This window comes from Carcharhinus amblyrhynchos, chromosome 2 (assembly GCF_965287045.1).
Source record: "Carcharhinus amblyrhynchos chromosome 2, sCarAmb.v2.hapA, whole genome shotgun sequence".
NCBI lineage: Eukaryota > Metazoa > Chordata > Chondrichthyes > Carcharhiniformes > Carcharhinidae > Carcharhinus > Carcharhinus amblyrhynchos.
In genome coordinates this window covers 58,743,675-58,769,223 of record NC_137325.1, presented here as the reverse complement: position 1 = coordinate 58,769,223, position 25,549 = coordinate 58,743,675, and the positions used below count along the sequence as shown (strand labels likewise).

Below are 25,549 nucleotides of genomic sequence, written 5' to 3'. Positions count from 1 at the left end.
TATCTTGTCAATCCCCTTCAGCATCTTACATACCTCCACTAAATCTCCCCTCATTTTTCTAAACTCAGAGTATAGGTCTAAACTGCTCAATCTCTCTTTATAAGACAAACCCCTCATTTCTGGAATCAATTCTGAAATCCCACTCACTTGTCGAAGGGGCAGTGCTCCAAAAGCTTGTGGCTTGTGCTACCAAATAAAGCTGTTGGACTTTAACCTGGTGTTGTGAAACTTCTTACCGTGTTTACCCCATCCAACACTGGCATCTCCACATCATTCTGTTAGCTAGCCAAACCTCTATCCAAGCTAATAAATTACTCCTAACCACATCAGATCTTACCTTGTGAATTAACCTTTTGTGCCACACCTTATCAAATGCTTTCTGGAAGTCAAGATATACTAAATCTACAGAATCCCCAATTTCCACTTTGCTTTGAACGATTCTAGAAAATTAGTAAAACATGACAGTTAAGATATAGGATTTTCCCCCCACCTGTATATGCTGGCTTGATTTTGAGGCAGGCCCCTCATCCTTATCAAACATCTCCTCATTGCAGACTTTCTATTCTGCAGCAGACCTTCAGGCAAGAGAAACAGGTCTCCTCTTCATTCCCATGGTTTCTGCCCATGTCCAGTTTAGCTAATATGACCCTCGTTTGGATCCCTTTAATTATACATTTTTCAACAAATTGAGCAAACATCATCCTGCCTGCCTCTGATTAATCAGGAAACCCAAAAACAGAATGCTAGTACCAAGTTATAGAGCCATGGCAAAATATGCCATAGATTCTAACAAGCTCCTAACCTGCGACAGGTCCTACCAATTCACTGGAACTATCAGTTCAAAGTTCTGGTCATATATACACAGAAGGTAAACATGGAAATATCCTTTTCAGTCCCATAATCCATATTGGTTATTATCCACTGGGAGCAAATAATTCCAAATACATTTATCCACCCTGTTCCTATATCTTTTCCAACTTATTGAGCTATATCTAAACTTAAACATTGACATAATTTCTACATCAACATACAACAAAGTACAGTCCAGCTTCATAACTAATCATGAAGTAGCTTCTCTTGCCAACTGCTCTAAATCTCTTAAGTTAATCTTGTATCAATGATTCCTCATTCTAGATTCTCAGGAAAAGGAAATAGCTTGCTTCCATCTATCCTATCACAACCTTTTAACAATTTTAGTAATTTGAGCACATCATTCCTTCCTTTTTTTTAAAAAAAAGCAAAGCTTTCCTTTGTGTGCCCTTATAACCAGTCATCATGTGTTTTATACTCTCTCTAAAGCCTCAATATTCTTCCTACAGTATGGGACTCGATAATGCATACAATCCCATTAGATAACTTATTGTTTAATGATGCTCATCATTATTTTGACTTTTATATTCTATTCCTGTTATATGAAAATCTTCAATTCCTTTTTTATTACAAGTCTTATCAACATGAAGTGCTGTGAACCTGTGCACTCAATCATTCTGCTCTTTCATAGTACAGCATATGTTTCCATACACGGCTTATTTTTAAATAAAAATGCATCATCTCACACTTATTGAATTCCTTCTGCCATCTTTTAGCCCATTCCCCATCTTTTACAGCTTCATTTGGTCTAAGAATGACATATATTTCTTATTTGATACCACTTCCTCTAGTCATATATTCAACTGATGAAGTAATCCCCAACACGGAATACGAAAGGCAACACTACCCATTTTGAACTACTGTGACAAACTGTCCTTCACTATTACTATTTCTCTTAATCAATTTTTAACCCAATTTGCTATCACTCCTCTAATTCCATTGTCCTTGATTTTTTAAATCTCTGGGAGTGGCCTGGCTATGAGACAGTAGGAATTCTCACATCCTTTGGATAAATTATTCGACAGAATTAATTGAAATGTAACAATGTTAAAATGAATGGAATGGATCTTGTTCTTTGTTAACAGCAGAAAGAACTCTCCACACATCTGTTACAATCTCTTGAAATTTTCACCTAATCCTTACCCCTCCTGAAACAGTCAGACTAATTCTGGAATGTTTCTGTCAATGATCTGGCACTATGTGCATCATTTGATTGTCAATAAATTTTGGTCAAATAATGGCTAGGCACACCACCCAACAATGATTTATATTATTTTCTTTTGAAGTCTAGGGATGGTACTAAGCATCTTACCTTGTTTTCTTTAAACGACATTTTAAATTTTCAACTGTACTCACTGCAGAGTAGGGAAAAGGAAAATAGAAATTATTTCTTAATAAGAAAACAAAGATATCAAAGTGTAATGATATCAAAGTTAACACCTGTAACAATTACCAGGTAGCATAGACAGATGATTTTTTTAAATTCATGCAAGGTCCTATTGTAGTAAACCAGTAAAAAGTTAATCCAAGAATTTGAAAATAAAGTTACTGATATAGTGAAGATAATTTTGATTCTACCCATTTTGTGGAAATTGATTGATTGAATATAATTCACATGCAGTTGCACTGTCCCAATAATTTGGCTACCATTTGTAATATTTAACCTGCTCTCATGACCAGGTGGCCAAATGTGGATATGCCAGCGTTGGACTGGGGGCAGTGCTCCTGCCACTCACATTGTCAGTCACTTTAGGACTTGAACAGCAGGTTAGGTGTAAAGATTCGCATTCTAATCAGTAATCTGTAAACTGTCTGTGCTTTATATGCTCTGTCTGAGGCCAGAACTCTCCATTCACCTGAAGGAGAGGGAAACCCCTTGAAAGCTAGTGAGTTTACTATCAAATAAATCGGTTGGACTTAAACCTGGTGTTGTCAGACTTTTTACAGGTGGCCAAACCCAGTGAAGTTCTTCACATTTGCATTTTTGTGTTTTGTTCCAAATGATACCACCTGAATTTGAATGCAGTTCTAACTCAGACCCAAAAAGAGAAGTTGCTGCAGGTTCTTAAACTGGCCAATCTGGACAGAAAGGAATTCCACTGACAAAAAGAATGCAAGAGCAAAGTGTATTTCTTTCCTTTGTAAACACTGGGTAGCAAGAATACTCCTCCGTACCAGCTAGGAAGATTAGGTTTGCATTTCTGCAGATCCTCCCTTTCAGATGAGGGAATGCTCCTTAAACTCAACCTTGCCTTCTACTTTGTCATTTCCACCTCTTCAGAGTGGGAAGTCAGTCAGTGGGATTTACAGGAAGCCCTTTATTTAAGCTTATCTGATATCAAGTTACCAGGTGAAGAATTAATATACCAGTATAGATTCCCCTCAAACCCTGGCAATGAAAATCCAGGCTTGTGTTTAAAATTTTAGTTTGAGATGTCGAAATAGGTATAATAAAAATATTGAAAATTCAAGAGCAACGTTATTCATAAAGTCATCATTACAGTGTTGCAGGTCACTGCTTTTAGGTCCTTCACTTATTCTGTCTCTGAGTAAATGTTTATAAATAACATACATCATTTTTAATACAATAAGAGACTTTATTGCTTTCATTAACAGATTATGACATTACAAAAAATAGTTATTTTCCTCTAATGTTCAACTCAAAACAGGACATTGTCCTTAAAGAAAACAAAACAAAATCTGGGTTATGCACATATATCATCATTTAAACTAAGACAATGGGTTACTATAACATTTTTACATTGTTTTGGGTCTCTTTACAAAAATAAATGAAATCACTACTGTACTTTAGAAATAGTCATAAAAACTTTAACCATAATTATCTCAACTTAGACAATTTTATGAAAATTGATGAATACTAGGGATTTTATTTGTTCTGTGATTAAATAAGCAGAACATAGGAAGACATAAAATTACCATCAACTGCAGATTTAAAAGAAAAAAAAACAAATGGGACTAAACTGTCCCTGCCAGAAACCAGTTTCTCAAACTGTTAAAATCTCATACTGTATTTAGCATCTAACAGTCAACAGTATCAACACAATACTATTCTTTAGAGTAACCTAAAAAATTAAATAGAAAACTTCAGTTCACCAACTGACACTCGATTAAAATAAGTTTCTATAATTCACATCCCTTGTTATATTATGCAAACGCCATTATTCAATTACAGTGATTACAATCTGTACATTTAATAAAATAGCAGAAAATGGATTTACTGCTGAATGTATCCACAGAACTTGCTATATGCGTAACTATATAACCAGTATTAGGATACAAATCAAACCTTTCACAATATTACCATTTGTGTTTTGGCTATCTGTTTGGTGATTATTTTGCAATGATTGAATGCAAATGATGAATGCAATTCTATGTTGCATTGGCATTGTGTTTTAGATTAAAGATAAATGAACTTGTCCCACTTAAAAGTAAATGGCTGGTCAAACGAAATTTTAAGTTTCATCTAGAAGACAAAACAACTTCGCAAACTGTGTTAACGAATGGCAATATGGATCAGTGGGAAGATCCTGATTCCTGAGATGGCTCTAGAGTTACTGATCTAATACTAGAACTACAGAAGTGCCCATAGAAAGTGGTTACTCTATGTATCTAAAGTACAAAGACAAAATTACTACAACAATCTTTATAAAATTAGCCAAATTTTTTTTATATTCCATATAGCATGGCAATTTGAGTAAATTTGAGTAAATATAAATAAATAAAACATATAACACACTGCAATGCTAAATAAAGCCTACAGTATATCATGTTGAATAAAGTTAAATGTAAACAGTTCAGATGCAGATAGTCTCAAATCAGTATTGCAAAACTGATACACCATTCTGTAAATAAAATAACAGCAACAGACCAGTGTAATCAAGAAATGCGCACCTCTCAGGTATAATACTAATTTACATACTTGCTCTTGCATCACATCCTTTCAAAACACTTGTTACCACATGCTACCTCAATGTTACACAGTAGCATCAAAATTTTGGGATTGACAAATGAAGAGATAGATCTATGAGGATTTGGTTGAAAATCTTATTCACTGTTACGCATTTCAATAGGATTATGATGAATATCAATAAGCAACATATTTTTACTTTTTTGTATAGACAATGTACCCATGTTCATTGTGTACTACTTTCCAGTTTTCGATGAGTACATCATTTTCTGACATTTACCAGCAAGCAAATCAAATGCTGGGAAGCAGATTTTCTTAAAACTTGGGGTACAAGATTATTGCTTTGTTACTCTTCATAACCCTATGCCAAAATTGTAGATTGAAAATTATTGAGTCTGTAGATGAGAAGATTGAAACTGTAGCTGGCATTGCAATGAATGTAGAATAGTACAAGGGTTAAACAACCTTGGTCAGAAAAGTTTCAATCTGATTGAGACACTGATTAGATCCAGCAACAGGTCTCCATTTCCTGCAAAGGATCCAGAGGTTCAATTGCGGCTCAAGTAGTAGCTTTCATAAAGAGAAGTCTTTTTTGATTGATAAGGATGTAGTATGTTTCACACAGAGGTTTCAGCATCAAGGACATTTCTTGGGGGCACTTCTTCAATATTCACTTGGATATCCGTTGTACATTCAGGACTGCAAATTTGAAACAAGGAGAAAGGAAAATGCTTTGCTGCATTTCTGCTTTGGTAATCTAAATATTAATGTGTGTACAGCCAAACACTGTCAACCAGTAAATAAGAAGAAAAAGACAGAAACTTAACAATCAGCTCAACCTCTCTAAATTTGAATATTGCACACATTTTAATGCACAAGTTGTATTTAATTTTGAGACTTATGGTTCTATTTTTCTAACTTGAATTTCATCAATAATTCATGTACAATTTAAGTCAATAAATATAATTATTTTTGAAATACATATCAAGTTTCATCTAGTTATTCATCTTTCTCTTTCACAACTATAAGCATGAGTATCCATCTGTAATACTGAGCCAAAGAAAGGTGTATTGAAAATAATCAAATATCAACTCTAGAAAATTTTACTTTTAAAAGCAACTATCATACGACTGAACAGTAAATAAATTGGTGTATTGTTTAACAGGTTCTTTTTATGTTTTTCCAGTAACTATACTTCTAAACGCTTAACATCCAGTATCCTTAAAAACATCCCGCTTGAAACACATATCAAGCAGGGAGAAGGGATAAAGTATAAAAGTAGGGAAGTGCTACTGCAACGATATAGGACATTGGTGAGACAACATCTAAAGTACTGTGCACCGTTTTGGTCCCCTTACTTGAGGAAGGATATAAATGCACTAAAGGTGGTTCAGAGAAGGGTCACTAGATTGATTCCAGAGATGAAGGACTTGCCTTAAGAGAAGTTAAGATGTTTAGGTCTATACTCGTAGAGTTTAGGAAAGAGGAGATCTAATCGACGTATATAAAAATCTAAAATGGATTGACGGAGTAGACAGAGTGGATATTTCCCCTTGTTGGGCATTCTAGAACAAGAGACCATAGTTTTGGGTGACGGAGTGGTAGATTTAAAACAAAAATAACATGGAATTATCTCACTCAAAGGTTCATGAATTTGTGGAATTGTCTACCTGAGTGCAGAGGATGCCAGAACACTAAATAAGTTTGAGTAGATAGGTTTTTAATTAGTAGTGGGATGAAGGGTTATGGGGGGTGGGTAGGAAGGTAGAAATGATGCTGCGATGAGATCAGCTGTGATATTTTTGAATGGTGGAGTAGGCTCAAGGTGCTGAATTGTCTACTCCTAGCTCCTAATTCTGATAGTAATGAGTTGGTGGTGTGTTTTACACACTCCCCATTCTTTTCCCACATTAACACATCGGTCTAGATACCCTAATTTATTCTGCATGTTGTCTGCTCTGAAAATATGTCCTTGTTCATAAATTAATCACCTGTTTTGAGCTCAGAAATTGCTAAGTGTCATATACTTCTAAGTACTGAAAATATATCTTCAGTGGTTATCAAATTTGAAGTAGGAAATATAGATAGGGATTTTTGTACCTAACAATTTAGAAGTCTTTATGATCTCAGTAGCAGTTTAGCAAAAAAAATTGATTTGCTTTCATTTAAATATTAACTTTTCCATTATTTGCTGCGCCCCCCCCCCAATCCTTGTGTAGTATTAGATATTCAAAACAAAAAATGCCTTGTGCATCAGTTCATCAACTGTACATGAAATATTGGAGTCACAATGTCATTTCTGCATCATTACAAAGTAACGTTTTTAGAAGTTTAAGCTGGACATATATGTTACTCATAAGCAAATATTTTTCTCTGGTATGCATGAAGCAATTCTTAATCATGTGATAGTATTAAATGTAGTGTTTGTATATTTATAAAACAGTGTTAGTAAAATATATTCTCTAAATTAATGCCAGAGATACTGTGGGAGATGCCATTCTATTGCACAGAGATGATCCAAGAAAATGATTCGTCTAAAAATGGTGTTTGCTGAAAACAGTATATCTAATAATTCTTACCAGTTAAAAAGTTGTTATAATTAATTAAATATTTTATAACTTTGCTCAATTTTTAACATGAAAAGTTAGTAAGTTAAGGCTAGTGGCCTAATAATAGAGCTGGATTTTTAACTTGAGTGCTATGCAGAAAGAAAGTGGAGTATATTAAAATACAGAATGCAGTTTTAATAGTGATTAATGTAAGACACTTAACTTTTACTGCAAGTGCTCGGTTCTCTAAGAAGCAACACTGTCATACACGTATTGGTATCAGAATGCTATTTAGACATCAGGCCAATAATTAAGCTCAAACAAAAGCTACCTTGCTTCAAGTTTTACAACTTTTGCATTCTCAGCATTTACAGCAAGAGCCTTCCACACAGCAGTTTTGGCCATTTCATCAGATATGTTTACGACCGAAGGATCATCTGGGCTAGAGGACAAACATATGTTAGTACTTTGTACAAGCAGGGCCACCAACATTAAGGCCCCATTTTTCTCTTCACTTTGTCATTCAGCTCTTGCCCAATTTATATAATTCTGCATATGTACTGTTTATCAAAGATTTATAACTGTTGCATGTACATTCAGAATTGTTTCAATAAAACAACATAAAGCTATAAGGTTTTACACTTAATGCACAGCACATGTACCACGAAAAGATTAGTTTAATTTATTTATCACCTATCTTTTAGAAATGTCAAGTCGAACCTCTTTTGCATCAAAAAGCAATACTGTTATGCTATTGCCACCAGTTATTTAAACAATACTAAACTTATACCTAACATGGTCAATACTACAAACAACAAAAATATTTGTGCAATCCACCCCAATTTCCTGAAAGAATTTCATGCTGGAGCACAGTTGCAGTAGCTGTCTCAAAAATGACCCAATTCAGTTCATCAGGCATGCATCGGTGAAGTAGCTTCAAATATGCTATTCATCTGAGGGGAGGCAGTCCAAGAGCAGATAGGCTTCAACCCAATCCAAGTCCAACAACCTGCTCCGAAAACCGTGCTAACATTTTGACAGCTGTGACAACTTCTATAGGGCAGCCAAGACGATTCACAATACTTGAAAACAATTAAAAATGCTCTAAATAAAACAATGTTCTTATGTTCTTAACCCATAGTTTTGGCCTTATCAAATCCCAAGGTAAGGGTCTCCCCTAACATCTTATCAGGTGCAGCATCCATCTACTCAGTATTGTTGATTTGCATAGGTCTTACTATTTTGTTGGCAGTCATTGAATCAAACAGTAATTTACCCCACCGGGGTCAATCACTACTCAAATCTTTTGTGGCACTGTAAAATACCACATATTTAGTTTCTGCAGGACCTTTTGCAGCAAGCAGTTATGAACGCAAATACAGTGTCCGTCTTCACTGGAAATGATTTAAGTACAGGAGCAAGGAAATTTTACTGCAGCTGGACAGCGTCTTGGTCAGACCACATGGATATTATGAGCAGTTTTGGTCTCCTTACCCAAGAAAAGATGTGTTTGCAGTAGAAGGAGTGCAGCGATGGTTCAGCAGACTAATTCCTAGGATGACAGAGTTGTCATATGAGGGCAGATTTAGTTGACTAGGCCTATACTCACTAGAGTTTAGAAGAATGAGAGGGCTCTCATTGAAACAAAGTCCTGACAGGGCTAGACAGACTGGATGCAGGAATGTTTTTGCTGGCTGGGGATAGGATTTCAGAGCAAGGGGTCACGGTCTCAGAACATGCAGTAGGACTGAGATAAGGAGAAATATCTTCATTTAGATGGTGGTGAACTTGTAGAATTCTCTGCCACATAGAGCTATGGAGGCCACATCACTGAATGTACTTGAGAAAGAGATAGATTTCTAAACACTAAAGACATCAAGGGGTATGAGGAGAGCGCAGGACACTGGCGTTTGAGATTTCATGATCATGTTGAAAGGGGAGCAGGTTTGATGGGATGAATGGCCTGCTTCTACTCCTTTTTTATATGCTCCATGTTTCTTAAGAATGACATATTTGGTGGAATTTCTTGAGTTGTCCAGGAATATCTTCAGATGTACCAGAAGCTGAGGACAGGACACAGGGGGACAGGCAGTAAAGATAATTGTCCCAACATTGCTCAGAATTTGGCTTGTTTGGAAAATAAGACAAAGTCTGTATTGTTTGTTGATCTTCTGTCCCATTTTTGCAATATTTCTTCAGTGGTTATCAAATTTGAAGTAGGAAATATGGATAGGGATTTTTGTACATATACTGTATACTGTAAAAGCTGTACATTTAATCATAGATTGTACTAGGCAATGCAAGCAAAAAGAAACGGGACAGGAACAATCAGCAGGGCTGAAAATACGTAACAAGAACTCTCAGCTGAAGTAACGCACAATTTTTTAGAATTATCAGGTTTTATGACCATGAGGATTTTAAAAAATTTACTACTTCCCAAAAAAATGAAAAAGTTGCACATTTATAATTATATGACTTTACAACAATTTTGAGGGGCAGATTAGCAATGCAAGAAGGTGGAAAATATTTTTCACATTTAGCCATGTGAATGCAACGAGCAAGCTTCTGTTTCTTCTCAGTATGAGCATGAATTTAGAACTCTTTTCATTTCCATCCACTCCATGAATATCATACTGTACCTGTACTTAATACTTTTCACAGGAATCTTCAGAATGTTGCCACCCTCTAAAGGAAGCTGCACTGTCCCGCTTTCTGCGACTTCAAGCATTCTTTGAGCTTCCTATAACGGATTATAAAGTAAAGTTATATATTGGATGCCATACTTTCAAGGGGTCATTACAAAATGACATTATAGCAAAAACAAAGCATTTTTTGAAAATGTACCTTTTTTAAACTTTTGCAGTTCTGATCTCTTATTCTTGCAAGTATCAATACACAGTCATATTTTATTGAGGACATATTCAAAAGGCAAATACCTGGATTTGCTGAAGCTGCATTAATCAGGAAAGGAGCTCAAAATGGAAAACATTAAGGAAGGAGGAACTGTGTCACTTTTGTTATTCCTAAAGCAGTTAAATTTTACGTGCCAGAGCTGAAATGATTATTGAACAGCCTGAAAATTCTTAGAGAATGTAACACCCCAAAAATAGTTCAATAAATGAATGCATAAATGCTATTGGAAACTCAACACTATATAACTATAATTATTAACACACTGAAGTGCACAAGTTGGCTATTGCATTTGCCTACATAACTGTACCTCAAAAATAATATATCTGTAAAGCACTTTAGGATGCTGAGAATATGAAGCAGCAAATTTTCTTTAATGAGGGGTGTGCGTGCGTGCGTGCCAGCCAAATTAACTAAGTCAACAAACTGGGATAAATCAAAAATGCAGTTTCATAAAGTGATACTGACTCAAGGAAAACAGAATCTCAAAGGAAACTTTAAACATCAAACAAAGTATGATTAAAGGGGTCTGTGTGCACATGTGTGCAATATATAAATATATTGGCATAAATAGGCACATGCACAGAAGCATGTGAATGAAGACTGGAATCAGCCAACAATGGTCTGTTGATTTAAAAATTAAATCAGTGCAACTGCGGAAAAGTGAGCACTCCAACCCAAACATAGGTAAGAAAAACCCCTACGGTAAGTTTGAAACGAAGACAGATCCACATGACCCAGTTGACAGTCTATGAGAGATTTGAACTAATAAATAATATGCATTTCAGGCAGTTACTCAAAATTGCTTTTCTTGGTGAAAGAAATTTTTAAATCACTTCCATGCATCATTAGTTGAAAATCTGGAATTCCTCTATGCCCTGGGAATAGAAAATGGACAAAAATTCTATTCCAGTGACGCTCTGTCCTTTTTGTGGTACAAGAACATAGGGGCAGGACAAAACCATTCCACCATTCAAGCCAGCTCCACCATTCATGATGAAGGTTATCTTCTACCTCAGTTTCATCTTGTCACACTATCCTCATATTTATCAATTCTCTTCATATCCAGAAGTCTATCCATCTTGGACTTGAATACATTCAACAACTAAACATTTACAGCCCTCTGGTGTAGAGAATTCCAAAAATCCACAGTGGTTTAAGTGCAGATATTTCTGATCATATTCCTAAATTGTTTTACTTTGAGATCTCTAGCTCAGTATTCCTCTGCCAGGGCAACTGTCCTCATAATAGTTACACTATCAAAACCTTTAGGAATTTCATGTTTCAAATAGACCAACCCTCAATCCATATACACAACATCCAATGCCCCCCGCCACTCCATCTACCCTTATAATTTCAAATTGTTCATTTTTTAGACATTTCAATCACACCCTTCCTTTTAAATTTTGCTTTTTCAATTTCTGCTAATGTTTTTCCTTCATCCCTTCAAATCTACAGTTGAAGCTATGCTAATACATTGACCATAGAAAGCATACATTTGATTCTGTAAAACTCAGTACTATTCATTCAGATAAAAACTGCAGCTAATGTGAAAAATCTAGACTGTATTGAAATGTAATGCGAGAATAAGTGGGGCAATAATTGGGATAAAACCAGAACTCTTCAGCCCTGCTCAAATGGCGTTCCTTCACAACAGAACTGTCACATCCCCAAGGATATCGCACTTAAAAGTACTACATGCAGCTCTGTTATGAAGTTATGAAAAGAATATAGAGGCACTGGAAAGGGACAGAAAATGATACTAGAAATATGTTGGTATACATATCAGGAAAGGACAAAGAGACTAGGTTTCTTTTCTACTGAAAACAGAAGGTTGATGGGTGACCTAATAGGGATGTTTAAAAGTATGAAACTTTTTTTATAGAGTGGATACAAATGATTCTATTTGTAGGGAAGAGCTCAAAGGAAACATCAGAGTATCACCAAAAATTCTACAAGAGAATTCAGGAGACACTTCTTTACCCAGAGTTGTGAGAATGTGGAACTCGCTACCATTGTAAGTGCATGAAGGGAATAGCATAAATACGTTCAAGCTAGACAAGTACATAAGGGAGAAGGGAATAGTGTTACAACAATAGATTTAGATGAAAAAAAGAAGGCTTAAGTGGAGCTTAGTGCCAGCATGGACTGGTTGGGCCAAAATGATGCATGTCTGTGCCACATTTCCTATGTAATATCTTCAGCCCAAACCATCTTATTTTCCTTAATTAAAGGAATTGCCACTTGTGCTAAAGCAAAAATGTTAATCTCGATCATGAGTACCATGAATATAAACAACCCATTTGTGAGCAGAGGATTTACACAAATATTGAATGAAGTATTCCTTTTTTATTCCTTTCAATGCTATTTTTGATTAGCTGAAATGTGTCATTCTGTAAATAAATCAAATGGATGCAGCTCTAAGAATCAAATCATTCCTTCTTTTACCCCTGTGAGGTGAGTAGAAAAGATAAAGCCAAGAGGTGTAGCATTTAAGAGGAAGGTAAAAAGTGAAGCGTTGGATAGTTGCTGACCTGTTAGTTCTACAGGCTATTAAATTACGTTTATTTCAATACATGCAGCTGCATTTAGAGTTTAGTCTGGAAAATTCTTTTAATGGCATTTATATGATCTGTCCCTTAAGAATTCCCTCAATGAACAGATCCATCTAAAACAACAGGCACACCTGGATAAAACTGTCAGTCTGGAATGAGATTTTATTATGGTGCTTTATCAACCAGTCTGTGCAAATAAAAACATTTAAAAAATACTTGATTTTTCACCTGCTAATGGAATAAATTAGCCCACCAACACCTCTACTTTCTCAGAAGACTAAGGAAATTTGGCATGTCAACTACGACTCTTATCAACTTTTACAGATGCACCAAAGAAAGCATTATTTCTGGCTATATTATAGCTTGGTACAACTCCTGTTCCAAGACCGCAAGGAACTATAAAAGGTCGCGAATGTAGCCCAATCCATCATGCAAACAGCCTCTCATCCACTGACTGTCTACACTTGCCACTGCCTCAGCAAAGCGGCCAGCGTAATTATGGACCCTATGCACCCCAAATATTCTCTCTTCCACCTTCTTCCGCCAGGAAAAAGATATAAAAGTCTAAGACTACATACCAACCAAACCAAAAACAGCTTCTTTCCTGCTGACTTTTGAATGGACTTACCCTGCATTAAGTTGATCTTTTTCTACACCCTTGCTACGACTGTAACACTATGTTCTGCACTCCCTCGTTTCCTTCTCTATGAATGTCTTATAGCGCACAAGAAACAATACCTTTCACTGTATGTTATAGAGGATTACATCATGGAAACAAGCCCCTCGGCCCAACTTGTCCATGGCAATGGCTGAGCTGGTCCCAATTGCCTGCTTTTGGCCCATATCCCTCTATACCAATCTTACCCATGTAACTATCTAACTGCTTTTTAAAAGAGAAAATTGTGTTAATACAAATGACAATAATAAATCAAATCAAAATTTCTGTAGAAGAATGAAATAAAAGAAATAAAACAACCCTCATACATATAGCATCAATCACATCCTCAACAGTGTTAGGCAGTAAACAAAGCAGCTAAGTTGTACGCAGCAAATGTCACTACAGGAAGAGAGTGATCAGTTAATCAGTCCTTGGTGGATTTGATCAACTGACAGATGTTGACAGGGGCATCAGGGAAAATGCATTGTTCTTTTTTTGAATAGTGCTTTTTATGTGAGCAGGCAGGGTTAATTTAATGTCAGATTTGAATGACGCATCATTGTATAATGCAGCATGCTGCACTGTTGGGCTTGAGCAAAACTTTGACATGAGTGTATGTACTATAATTGAACCAATATATATTAAATAATCATAACCCTATATGAACCAAAATGTATTTGTACAAAATTGTCATTGTAAACAAACTGCTGAACAAATTTGAAAACCACAAAGCTTCACAAATTTTCAAAAAATTACAAGTATATGTTAAATAGAAATCAGTGGTTTGTTCTATGTAAGGATTTGACAAACAATTGTAATAGAATTTAGAAAACTGTTAAAAATGAGCCAGCTGTCATCATGACAATGATAAGCTACTTATCTTTCAAAGACAGAAAAGGCACTGCACAGCTTTCTGTAGCACTGAATTTAAATAAAATCAACTTTGCAGAGATTACTGCAAAAAACTACTGAAGGGCTGCAGTTCAAACCAAGTGATTTGTTAACATTAATGAATGAAGAACACAGATTTTATTTTAGGCCTCTGGTAGGAATTTTATATACAGAGATTAAAATTAAGTTAAAGACGCGCAAATTCTTCACGACTTAAAAGTAATCCCGGGAAATTGCTGCATTTAGATTCAAAACACAAATTAAATGATAATCCAGAATACATTTTCAAGTATTTGGGGCGCAGCAGTAACATGGACCCAACTGAGTACATTTCAAACATCAGCCTTAAAATGCATTGCTTTCCCCTATTACATTATTTCTTCAACTTCAATTGAAAGTCAGTTAAAAAAAATTGTGCTTGGGAAACAATGGAGAGAAATGGAATATAATCCATACATTTGTCTTTCTTCATACTTCTGAAATAACCCATTATAAAATACCAAAAACATACCCAATGTGGTTTAGATCCATTCTTCGTTTTCTAGAGCAAATTGAGTGAGCAGGAGAAAAAGCAGACAGAGGTCAGTCCCTTCAGAAATTACATAAAGCAAGCAGGGCAAACTATGTGTGAACCTGTTCACCGTCAAGTTTTAAACTGCCAAACAGAACAGCGGTGACAGTAAAGTGAAATAAAGCTGCAATATCATAAACAAAAGCATTCCTCCAGAATTTATCATTCTGATAGTCTATTTCCCCTAATCATCCAGTTTAATCTAGTAACAGGAATATTGTTTATCTGCTACAATGCCGCAATGTTTACAGGTTTTATGTCATGATTAGATTATATCTAGTAAAAGAACAATGTCCAGAAACATTTTACAATTGAAATGTTGTTCCTTCAGTTACAAAGAAGCACTTGTCCAGCTTAATTGTTTTCATTGGAGACTCAATTACAAACAGGCTACAGTAATTAGTTTCAGTGCTGTAAGTGCTGGGCAAGTCCCAAGAAAGACTACAAGCCCAATTTTACCATTTTCATTCTAAGTGCTGAATCTGGGCATAATGCAGATCCGACTTAGAAATCTGCTTTCAGGCACCTCCATACGCACTCAGCCTGAAAAAAATCACGGGTCCCATTCGCGCTGTGGGCAGGGCTTAGCGGACTCCAAATGATCGGAGCTCTGAATTGCACATGCACAGTTAGAAAAAAATTGAAAAAGCGCCCGTGTCAGATCGCTCCTGGGCCGCAGAAAGTCCTCCACTATCCACAGACATTGCTGTCCCCCTTATCAACAACACCCCCGCTACCCAGACCAATCACAACTCCTGCCCCCCCCCCCCAACCCCCTGATCACCTGCAGAGCGGCAGCGGATCTCCCTGCTCCCTCCACCCTGCCCCCACTAGAGATCCATTTGTCTGTTTCCCCCCCCCACCCCCACTCTCGTTCTACCCCACCAGTGAGCGATTGGGCCTCCCCCCTCCCCAGAGATACATCTTACCCTCCTCCCCTCCCCCCCCCAGACAATGATCTGGCCTCACTCCCCCCACAAAGGAACATCTGACCCACCGCCTCCTCCTCCCTCCCCACCAGACAACGATCAGCCCTCCCCACTCCCTCCCACCAGAGATACATTTAACCCACCTCTTCCTCCCCCCACCATCATCACACAATGATTTGGCCTCACTCTCCTCACCCCCATCCCAACCAGAGAATGATCTGACCCGCCTCCCTCCTTCCCCTGCCATCACTGATCTGAGTCAAGGAGCCGTTGGAAGCACTGAATGCACTCTTCAGCAGCTGCAGCGCCCCTTTCAGACTTTTATTTAGCAGGTCCATTATGGCGCAGTTCCAGATTGGCAAACGTGGTGGTAAAGTGGGAAATGCTGATAAAGGTGGGTGGGCAGTTTATTAATTCAATTTAAATGCATTTAAAGCGCCACTGCGCCCATTTTGGGTGTGAAGTGAATCGCCGCCATTCTCAGGTTTCGGTAAAGTGGCAATCTGCATGGATGCGGATCATGTTAATGGCCTCACACCTGACTTTACCAGGTTTTCGCGCCTGAAAACGGGTGCGATGCAATGGTAAAATCAGGCCCTACATGGCAAATTGGAACACCCCACTCAGAATACTGGATATTTGGAGCCATCTCTTAGCAAAGCAGCATATGCCACGTAAGTTCATTATTCAAAATAAGAATCTAATAGTTATCCGTTAGCGTTCCTAACTGAAGAGTTTAAGGATACATACACCAGTATCCCATTTTTGTTGCAGAACCATTTCCAATATACTTCGCTATATTCTAAATTTGTACTCTTCATGTCTGGACAAGGTAAATATAGTTCAATGAGGATCACATGGCCTGAATAAAATGGTAACCTCAGTAAACTTCAACATAAATGGCATTTTGGCTTAAGAAGTTAAGAGTAAAACCACTTTGCCCACGCAAACTGCTGTCTGACACAAATGGAATATGAGATCATTAACACTTAGTTTCTGTGCTACTAGAACTAGGTAAAAAAATAATCTCTGGAAGACGTAGTTAATTTGGATATCAGAAATATTTGATTAGTGTATTCTAGAATTTCAGGGAAAGTTCTATAAACCTTTCACTAGCAAAGTAAATACAGACACAATTTTTAAGAATAAATTGCACATGGTTATGAGGAATCTAATAATGAATTATTATGTTACATGGAGCTAATTTAACCCAGCGCTTGGTACATTATAATTTGTGAAGTAAATAGCATAAAGGCAAACATTTGTAGCACACATCTTTTAGTCACTCTCCATTGTGAATTATTTTTGAAGAAACCAATAGAAAAATATAGGGGGCGATTTCCCCAGCCTGCTGCGCAGCTTTTGTAGTGCAATGAGACTTAAGCAGAGGCCGTTTTGAAGGCATCTTGGCACTGCCCACCAGGTATCAGGCAGTACCAAGGGGACAGGGCCTCTGGAAGGAGACTGGTGGAGGGTGGGCATCCCGCTGCCACTCTGCACTCAGGTTGAGTGACAGGGAGGGGGGCCACAATCAGAGAGCGGGGGGAGGAATCAGGGCTGCTTGGGGGGGGGGGGGGGGGGTGGGGGGGGAAGCAAAATCAGGAGATTGGGGTGGGTCAAGGCTGGCCCAGACAGGTTTGGGGGCTAGTGATTGGACCCTGGGGGAGCAGGAGGGCCAGCAATGAGGGGTTTCAGGCTGGCCACATCGGAAGGTCGGCAGTGCGGGGCCACTGTGCAAGCGCCGATCTCAGTGCTAATAGATCAACATGTGCACAGTGGTCTGCTCAGGCTGCGCTGCTGGCCTCTCCTGGGGAAATAGACCCTGCCTCATGTTGAGGCATTCTACAGTGCACAAAGTGTGGGAGGTTCATTTTGAAATTCCAGCTGAAAAAATATTGGGATTTACTCCAGGTTTTATGCAAATTCGACACTTCGAACTTTTTGGGCGAATCACCCACATAATTTATATCTGATCACAGTGGATTAGATGATACAACAGTCTTTATAAAAATAAACTCATCTCTAATGCCCTTCAAAGTAATATTTCCAATACAAATGCCAAACAATTTTAAGTTATTAACCTGCCTAAAATTTCAACCAATTAAACTTACTTTGTGAATGATCCCAGCTGTTTATACTCAGCTACAATTATCTGGATTGCCTATTTAGAGCCATAGTGAAAGAGAAGTGTCAAGTTAGGGGCTGAATGTTATTATATTCAAGACTGAAAAATTTATTAGTAAAATTCAAAAATTATTTTGGCTCATGTTTGTACTAGATTAGTTTCATCATTTCTGATATCAGTTTAAATGCAGGCACATTTTTCCTTCTGTGTTGCAATTCTTTTTTTAAAAAAACACAAATAATTGATTAAATCACACCAAGACTCAAAAAAAAAATTGCCCAATTTCTTACCAGCTGTGCTAAAGAACAGCAAAGTTACAATGACTACCTAATTATATTGAAAATGTGGTTTTGTAATCCTGGGTCCTTTCTGATTTAAAATCATATTATTTTTAAACATTTAAGATGTAGTACAAGCAAATTTACTATGCGTAGGTAAGCTGTTTAAAAATTTATTTGTGGCATTTAATATTTTGCTCTCCTGTATGTTATCGCAGCTTTGACTTTCAAAATTAAATTGGCACCAATTACTATAACATTCACAGCATGGTTTTAAACTCTGCATTGCATACTGTTCTTGGGTGACCAAGAGAAAGAGAGAAATAAGAAACTGCCAAGTATTATTGTTAAAGATTGCATGCAAAGATTTGAATAGAGGTATACTTTACCCTGATTCACATACTGCACATAAACCACTCAAGAGAAAATCTAATTCAACTAAAATATGTAAACTAGAGGGAAAAACAAAGTTAGAATATTGCTCAAAATTTCTGTACAAAATCCTTAATTCCATAATGATAGATATCCAAGAATCAGCAAGGAATGTAGCAAAAGGTGGAAAAGAAGAGACCGATGCATTGTATTAATATTAAAGCTCATGTTTGGACTCACCAGAAACAGATTGAAAGCCTGTTTAGATCTCAGAAGGTCTGTGCACATACCTCAGTTTCCTTTTTCTTTTTCTGCATATCTTCCAATTTCTTCTTCTTGCTTTCAGGCATTAAATCATCCAACCAGCTAAGTTCTCGTTTGGTAAAGCAGAAATCCAAGAGTTTGCGAATGAACACCAGAGCAAGAACCTGCCATCAATACAGCAAAAGATCAGTTTGGTTCATTGCACACCCCCCCTCAGTATTTCACAATTGGTTTTCTCAGCCCCTATTATTTGAACTTCTCCCCACTCCCTCTTAATTTGACATCATCAGCACTCTTGATTGCTTTGTGTCTTGCTGTACCGCCTTTCAGGATACTTTTTAGTCTTTGCAGAAAGGAGGTTAGGCTCACTGGCATTTAAATAGTGGGTCATCTCTAGGGCCTTGTTTATAGGTTGGTGGCGTTAACTTTTTTTTTACCATCCTCTGTCACAACCCCCATGTTAACAGATTCTCCAACGGTGGCACCAAATGGTACTGTATCATCTTCCTTTAGTTTTTTTCTCTCAGTTTGTAAGTAACCATCTTATCAAAATAATGAACTTATTTTAGTATTTTCTTGATTTGCCTTCTCTCCTCCCCATCACAAAAAAATCAGCAACAAATCAGCTATTGCTCTATGATTCCAAGTTAAATTGTTCCAAAAGCCATTCCACAAGCTTACAGGCTTACATTACACGTTGATTTTTAAAAATACCCTCTGTAAAAGATGTTTCCTGTTTCCTACCCATATTTCTAACAGTTTCAGCCACACAATTTGCTATTGGAATGCACATTTATCATCAGCTACCCTCAAATGTTGCTTTCGTCACAGGTTGACTACTTCTCCAGTGACAGCAGTGTTTTTTTTCCCTCTTCTTTCCTTCTAAATCCAAATACTGCTGAAAGGATTTCAACAAAAATGAGTAGGCAATGGAAACACAATGATTACAGCCAGAATCAAGGATCAGAAAAGGATGCAAGAAGCTGGTTGCAATTATCCACACATTTCCTGATACTACTGATATGAAAGAGTAATTATTACAGAAACAGCATGAATTTCATTGCTCAGAACACTGAAAACAGGAGTTATACAAGACATTGGTACAGCCACACCTGGAACACACTCGGACCAGTTCTGGTCACCCTATTATAGAAGGATATTATTAAGCTAGAAAGAGTGCAGAAAAGATTTACTAGGATACTACCAGGACTTGATGGTTTGAGTTATAAAGGAGGGGCTGGATACACTGGGACTTTTTTCTCTAGAGCACAGGAGACTAGGGGTAATCTTATTGAGGTCTACAAAATAATGAGGGGCATAATCAGCTAGATAGTCAATATCTTTTCCCGAAGGTAAGGGAATCTAAAACTAGAGGGCATAGGTTTAAGGTGAGAGGGAGGGATACAAAAGAGTCCAGAGGGGCAATTTTTTCCACACAGAGGGTGGTGAGTGTCTCAAACAAGCTGCCACAGATAGTAGTAGGGGCGGGTACAATTTTGTCTTTTAAAAAGCATTTAGACAGTTACATGAGTAAGATGGGTATAGAGGATAGGAGCCAAATGCGGGCAATTGGGACGAGATTAGGGGTTAAGAGAGAGGCGGCATGGACAAGTTGAACAAAGGACCTGTTTCCATGCTGCAAACCTCTGATTTATTAAAGGGAAATTCTGTTTGACAAATCTAATAAAATTCTTCAAGGATGTAACCAGTACAGTTGATTAAGGGGAGCCAGCAGATGTGACTGATTTGGAATTTCAGAAAGCTTTTAGCAAAGTCCCACATAAGAAATCAGGGTGCAAAATTAAAGCACATGAGGTTAGGGGTAATGTATTGAGATGGATAGAAACTTGCAGGCAAACCAGAAACAGAGTAGGAATAAACAGGTCTTTTTCCAAATGGCAGGCAGTGACTAGTGGGGTACTGCAGGGATCAGTGTTGGGATCCCAGCTATTCACTATTAATGACTTAGATGAGGGACCCATATGTAATATCTCCAAATTTGAGATAACACCAAGCTGGGTGGGAGGGTGAGCTGTGAGGAGGATGCAGAGATCCTTCAGTGAGATTTGAACAATTGAGTGAAGGGCAAATGAATAGCAGATGCGGTATAATTTGGATAAAAGTGAGGTTATCCACTTTGGTGGCAAAAACAGAAAGAGAGATTGCTATTCGAATGGCCGTAAGTTAGGAGGGGCTACGAGACCTAGGTGTCCTCGTACACCAGTCACTGAAGGTGAGCAGGTGCAGCAGTCGGTAAAAAAGTGAACTGATACATTGGCCTTCATTGCAAGAGGACTAGAGTGCAGGAGCAGGGACATCATGCTGCAATTTTACAGGGCCTTTTGTGAGGCCACATCTGGAGTAGCATGTGCAGTTTTGGTCTCCTTATCTGAGGAAGGTAGGGAGTGCACAGAAGGTTTACCAGGCTGATTCTTGGGATGGCTGGACTGACATATGAGGTGACATTGAGTCAGTTAGGATTGTATTCACTAGAGTTCAGAAGTATGAGGGGGATTCCATAGAAATCTATAAAATTTTAACAGGACTAGACAGGACAGATGCTAGAATTATGTTTTCGATGGTGGTATCCAGAACCAGAGGTCACAGTCTGAGGATATTGTGTAAACCACTAATGACAGAGATGAGAAGTTTCTTCATCCAGAGAGTAGTCAGCCTGTGGAGACCATGAACACAGAAAGTAGTTGAGGCCAAAACATTGTATGTTTCCAAGAAGGAATTAGATATACCACTTGGCGCGATGGTGGTCAAAGGATATGGGGGGGGAACATGGGATCACGCCATCAGCCATGATAATAATCCACGGCGGAGCAGGCTCGAAGAGCTGAATGGTCTCCTCTTGCTTCTATTTTCTATGTTTCTATATAAATACATTGATGAGGACAGCAGAAAATGTGCTTGGAATAGAACTTAATTCTCACACAAGCTGGGAGAACAATCAATAAAAGTAAAATAATATATTCAAGACATTTTATTTAAACGTTGAAAGATTGCAAAACTCTAACGCAGCGGGATCTGGGTATCCTAGTGCATGAATCACAAATATTATGCAGTTACAGCAAGTAATTGGGAAAGTTGACTTGAGGGTTAACAACTAGACAGGCAAGTGCCATAAAACAGCAGGTGGGCTTATGTTGTTGGAGAAATTGTAGAAGAAGGATAATTGATTTGGAAGTCAGTTTGAGGATAGACCAGTGCATCAACATGGAGATGGGTGGAGCTTAAAAAGCTTCTCTCGTTTTGATTTATCTGCGTCTGCTGGGAGAGAAAGTGTTCTCAGCAGGGGAGAAATCGAATACTGAGAAGGTACTGCAGTAAGCAGTCTCCAGGCAGTTAGGGCTCAAAAGTCTTGGGGAGCTAAGAAGGTAGTGCAAGGTCACTGCAAGAAGTTAAGGCTCAGGAGAAGCCAAAGAGCCATTTAAAGCTTGGTGCAGCTGGGAGACAGGCATTTGGAGAAACCTAGGGGAAGTGCCAGCTTAACGAAGCTAGTGGTCTACTAAAGTCTTGGAAGTTTGCTAGTTGGAGGCATGAGTGTAGTATTGTGAACCTAGTCTCAGGAGAATAGATTGAACCAGCGGAGTTGAGCAGTTGTTGAGGCAATCCAAATTAGAGTTTCCCTTTAAGGGAATTCAGAGGTTAGATTTTCAAAAGTGAAGACTTAAAATTCTAAGTTTTACCTAGATTTTGAGATTCAGCATTCACTGAAGTCTGAATTCATATTAATTCTGAATGTTAGAGTATTAAGTAGATATTGTAAGTCATTGTGCTTTTCTAACTCTTAATAGTAAAATTTATTTTGTTTATTTAAAACCACAGAATCTTGTGGCTTTATTCTCTTAGTGGGTAACTGGGATTTCAAACTTTGTCTATTTGAAACAAAATGAGATGTGGGGTTTCTGACATCAGATGGCAACTTGAGGGGGAGGGGAGCACATGTTGGGTCAGGTGCAAGGTATCTATGGGGAATTGATTTGGGAGTGTGTGTGTGTGTGTGTGTGTGTGTGTGTGTGTGTGTGTGTGTGTGTGTGTGTGTGTATACACGCGCGCATGTATTGGAGTGAGGGGGTGGGTGGCAATGTCTTATGCGGTGCTTGGTTAGAAGTGCTTTTTTTCTTTTTAAATCTTTCAGAGCAACCATGAGAGTAGGACTGGCAGAAACAACCTAAGTTAGTGTTTGTTCTTATCTGTTAGATGTATTATATTTCAGCACAATTTTCCAGGGAAAATTAGCTCTTCAGGACAATTGCTAGATAAATCTTTCTGTGGGAACTTACGTAGGGATTGCCCAATGCACCACTTGCAAAAGTTATTGAGCTTGCATTTCAGAAGTGCTGGGATAAATAAAATAGCAATTAATGTTTCAGTTGTCAGGTTCCAGCTGCAGTAATGGGAATAGTTTTAGACACTGCACAACTTCAGAGTATACTGGCCTTGGCTTGGGTGCAGCATAGATAAGACCAGAATGATACAGACATACAAAGGTTAAATACAAACACTGACTGCATAAACTTTATACTTCCATGAACTGAAGGTTGAGAGAATAATCTCATCCAGATGTTACAGTGAGGTGTTTATGAAAAGATTTGGAGTTAGTAGACTAGATACTTAGAAACTATTATTCATGGGCAAAATGTGGAGTAAGGTACTTTAACCTTAAAATTAAAACTAGGCTATTTAAGAAATTAGGAAGCACCCCCTCCCCATCTCACAGTATTGGAAATATGAAACACTCTCCCCTCTCACCCAAAAGAAAGGGTTTATTAAAAATATAAAACTGACTCAATTTATTTTTGTTAGGCAATTACATTAAGGATTTATATCAAGGGTGAGTAAATAAAATTGAGATGCAGAGCAGCCATAATCTGATTGAAAATTTTAATAAACTCAAGGGGTTGAAAGGTCCTTTGCTGCTTGATCCATCGACTTGAATATAGCTGAGTTTTTATTGTTGGCTAGGACTGGGCATCCAAACTTTCCCTTATTTTGTAAAAATGAATTGGTTTCTATTTTAATAAACTCATTTTCAAATTATCAACTCGATCAGATTACATGAAAAGCTGACCATGTGAACATAATTTCCACATCACAGATTGTTGTTTTTGACAGAATAAAGCAACATCTAATTACTATAAAGCCATTCATTCATCTATAAATCTAAGTCTTGAGAGCTGCTTCATAAAAATAACAATGGGAATGACCAATAATCTCACCATCATGGGAAAGACAACTGCAGCAGCTGTAGTTTTGATGACCCAAAGAATAACAAGACAACTAAGCTGAATAACCGTGAAGATATGGACTTTCCACAGTGGCACGTAGCGTAGGTAGATTAAGTCAGGCTGGTGTTTAGCAGGCATTCCAAATAGCTTGATACGATCAAAAAACTGATAAAAAGAAATTGTTGGTCATTAGGACCATTATCTATTTACCAGAAAGAATTAAAAAAATGAAAGATTATTGAAACTATGTTATGCATGGTAACAAATACCTGAATTCCTTTCAAGGAAGAAACACCCATGTAGAGAAAGACACCATAAAGTACTGGCATTGGGATAAACTGTAAATAAGAATGGTTAGTTATTAACTAACATTTGCTTTAATAGGCCAAGTTATATATTTTGCAAATACTGTACATCTCCCCTGAACAGCTGCAAGTAGCTATGGGTTTACTGACTATAGCACATTTCACAAACTCGTAGTGTTCATATGAAAGTCCCATGTTGCATGTCAAAAAGAGCTGTTGCTTATATTTGTCAAAATGAAATTATTGTAGAAAGAGAAACAACATTGCACAAGTTTTGGATCAGCATAGTACATTTGGCTAAAATTCATCCAATATTCCAGAAATAATAGAATAACTATGCATCATCGGCATTCAAATTCTTCCACTCATGGAAAATGACATGACTTTTTTAAAAAAAAACTCAAATCCATGCAATACAGTTAGTTTGTTGTAACTTAGAAAACAAGATACCAACTGCCTTTCGGTACTTTCATCTTACCTTTAGAACTGAAGTCATAAAAACAGACAATCCCATTAGGATAAATATCAGTAAGCCTGTAACTCTCTGTTCTCGAATTCCCAGGAATTTTGGCTGTTCGCCAGGTGCTGAGCATTCTGATTCCACCTTCAGGCTATTAACGTGGCTGATAGAGAGGACGGTGGCAGCCACAAACCAGGGGAGGCCCATAATTGAACATATGCCCAGCATGATAGATACCATCAACAAATCAAGGTGATAACCACAACCTTTCTGCAAAACACCAGAGAATGTCAGCTTGTCAATTTTGTGTACATCAGGCCAGAGTAAATAACGATGGTGCCTCTAAGTTTATAACAGGGCCAGGTGGGAAATACTCTTCTTTTAAATCAAAAATGTGAAATGTCCTGAAATGTTCCATAGTATTTACTGCTCCAATTAAGAAAAAAAAACACGTTTCTCAAGAAGAAAACTAAATTAAAGTAATAACTATTCTCCCCGTGTGGGTTTCCTTTGGGTGCTCCAGTTTCCCCCCACTGTCTAAAAGAAGTGCATTGGTCGAACAGGCACCAGAATGTGACGACTAGGGTAATTTCATAGTCCTTACTTGTGACAAATAAATAAACTTTTTTTAAAAACTTCTTTAAAAA

General features: G+C 37.5%; 1 protein-coding gene across 3 annotated transcripts in view; it reads right to left on the bottom strand.

Annotated features, from left to right (window-relative positions):
• Nucleotides 1-3,446: 3,446 nt before the first annotated feature.
• LOC145354789 (sodium bicarbonate cotransporter 3-like) overlaps nucleotides 3,447-25,549 on the bottom strand; it is a 174,517-nt gene continuing 152,414 nt past the window's right edge. For 2 of the 3 annotated variants that reach the window (XM_080206274.1, XM_080206292.1), the window contains 8 exons: nucleotides 24,921-25,172; nucleotides 24,407-24,475; nucleotides 24,129-24,302; nucleotides 18,927-19,064; nucleotides 14,873-14,902; nucleotides 9,987-10,087; nucleotides 7,679-7,789; nucleotides 3,447-5,497 (listed from right to left, as the gene is read on the bottom strand). In XM_080206274.1, the coding sequence (XP_080062400.1) occupies nucleotides 5,416-5,497; nucleotides 7,679-7,789; nucleotides 9,987-10,087; nucleotides 14,873-14,902; nucleotides 18,927-19,064; nucleotides 24,129-24,302; nucleotides 24,407-24,475; nucleotides 24,921-25,172 (957 nt within the window). In that variant the 3' untranslated portion in view covers nucleotides 3,447-5,415. The remainder of the gene's footprint in view (nucleotides 5,498-7,678; nucleotides 7,790-9,986; nucleotides 10,088-14,872; nucleotides 14,903-18,926; nucleotides 19,065-24,128; nucleotides 24,303-24,406; nucleotides 24,476-24,920; nucleotides 25,173-25,549) is intronic. The other variant, XM_080206283.1, reaches the window with a different exon arrangement.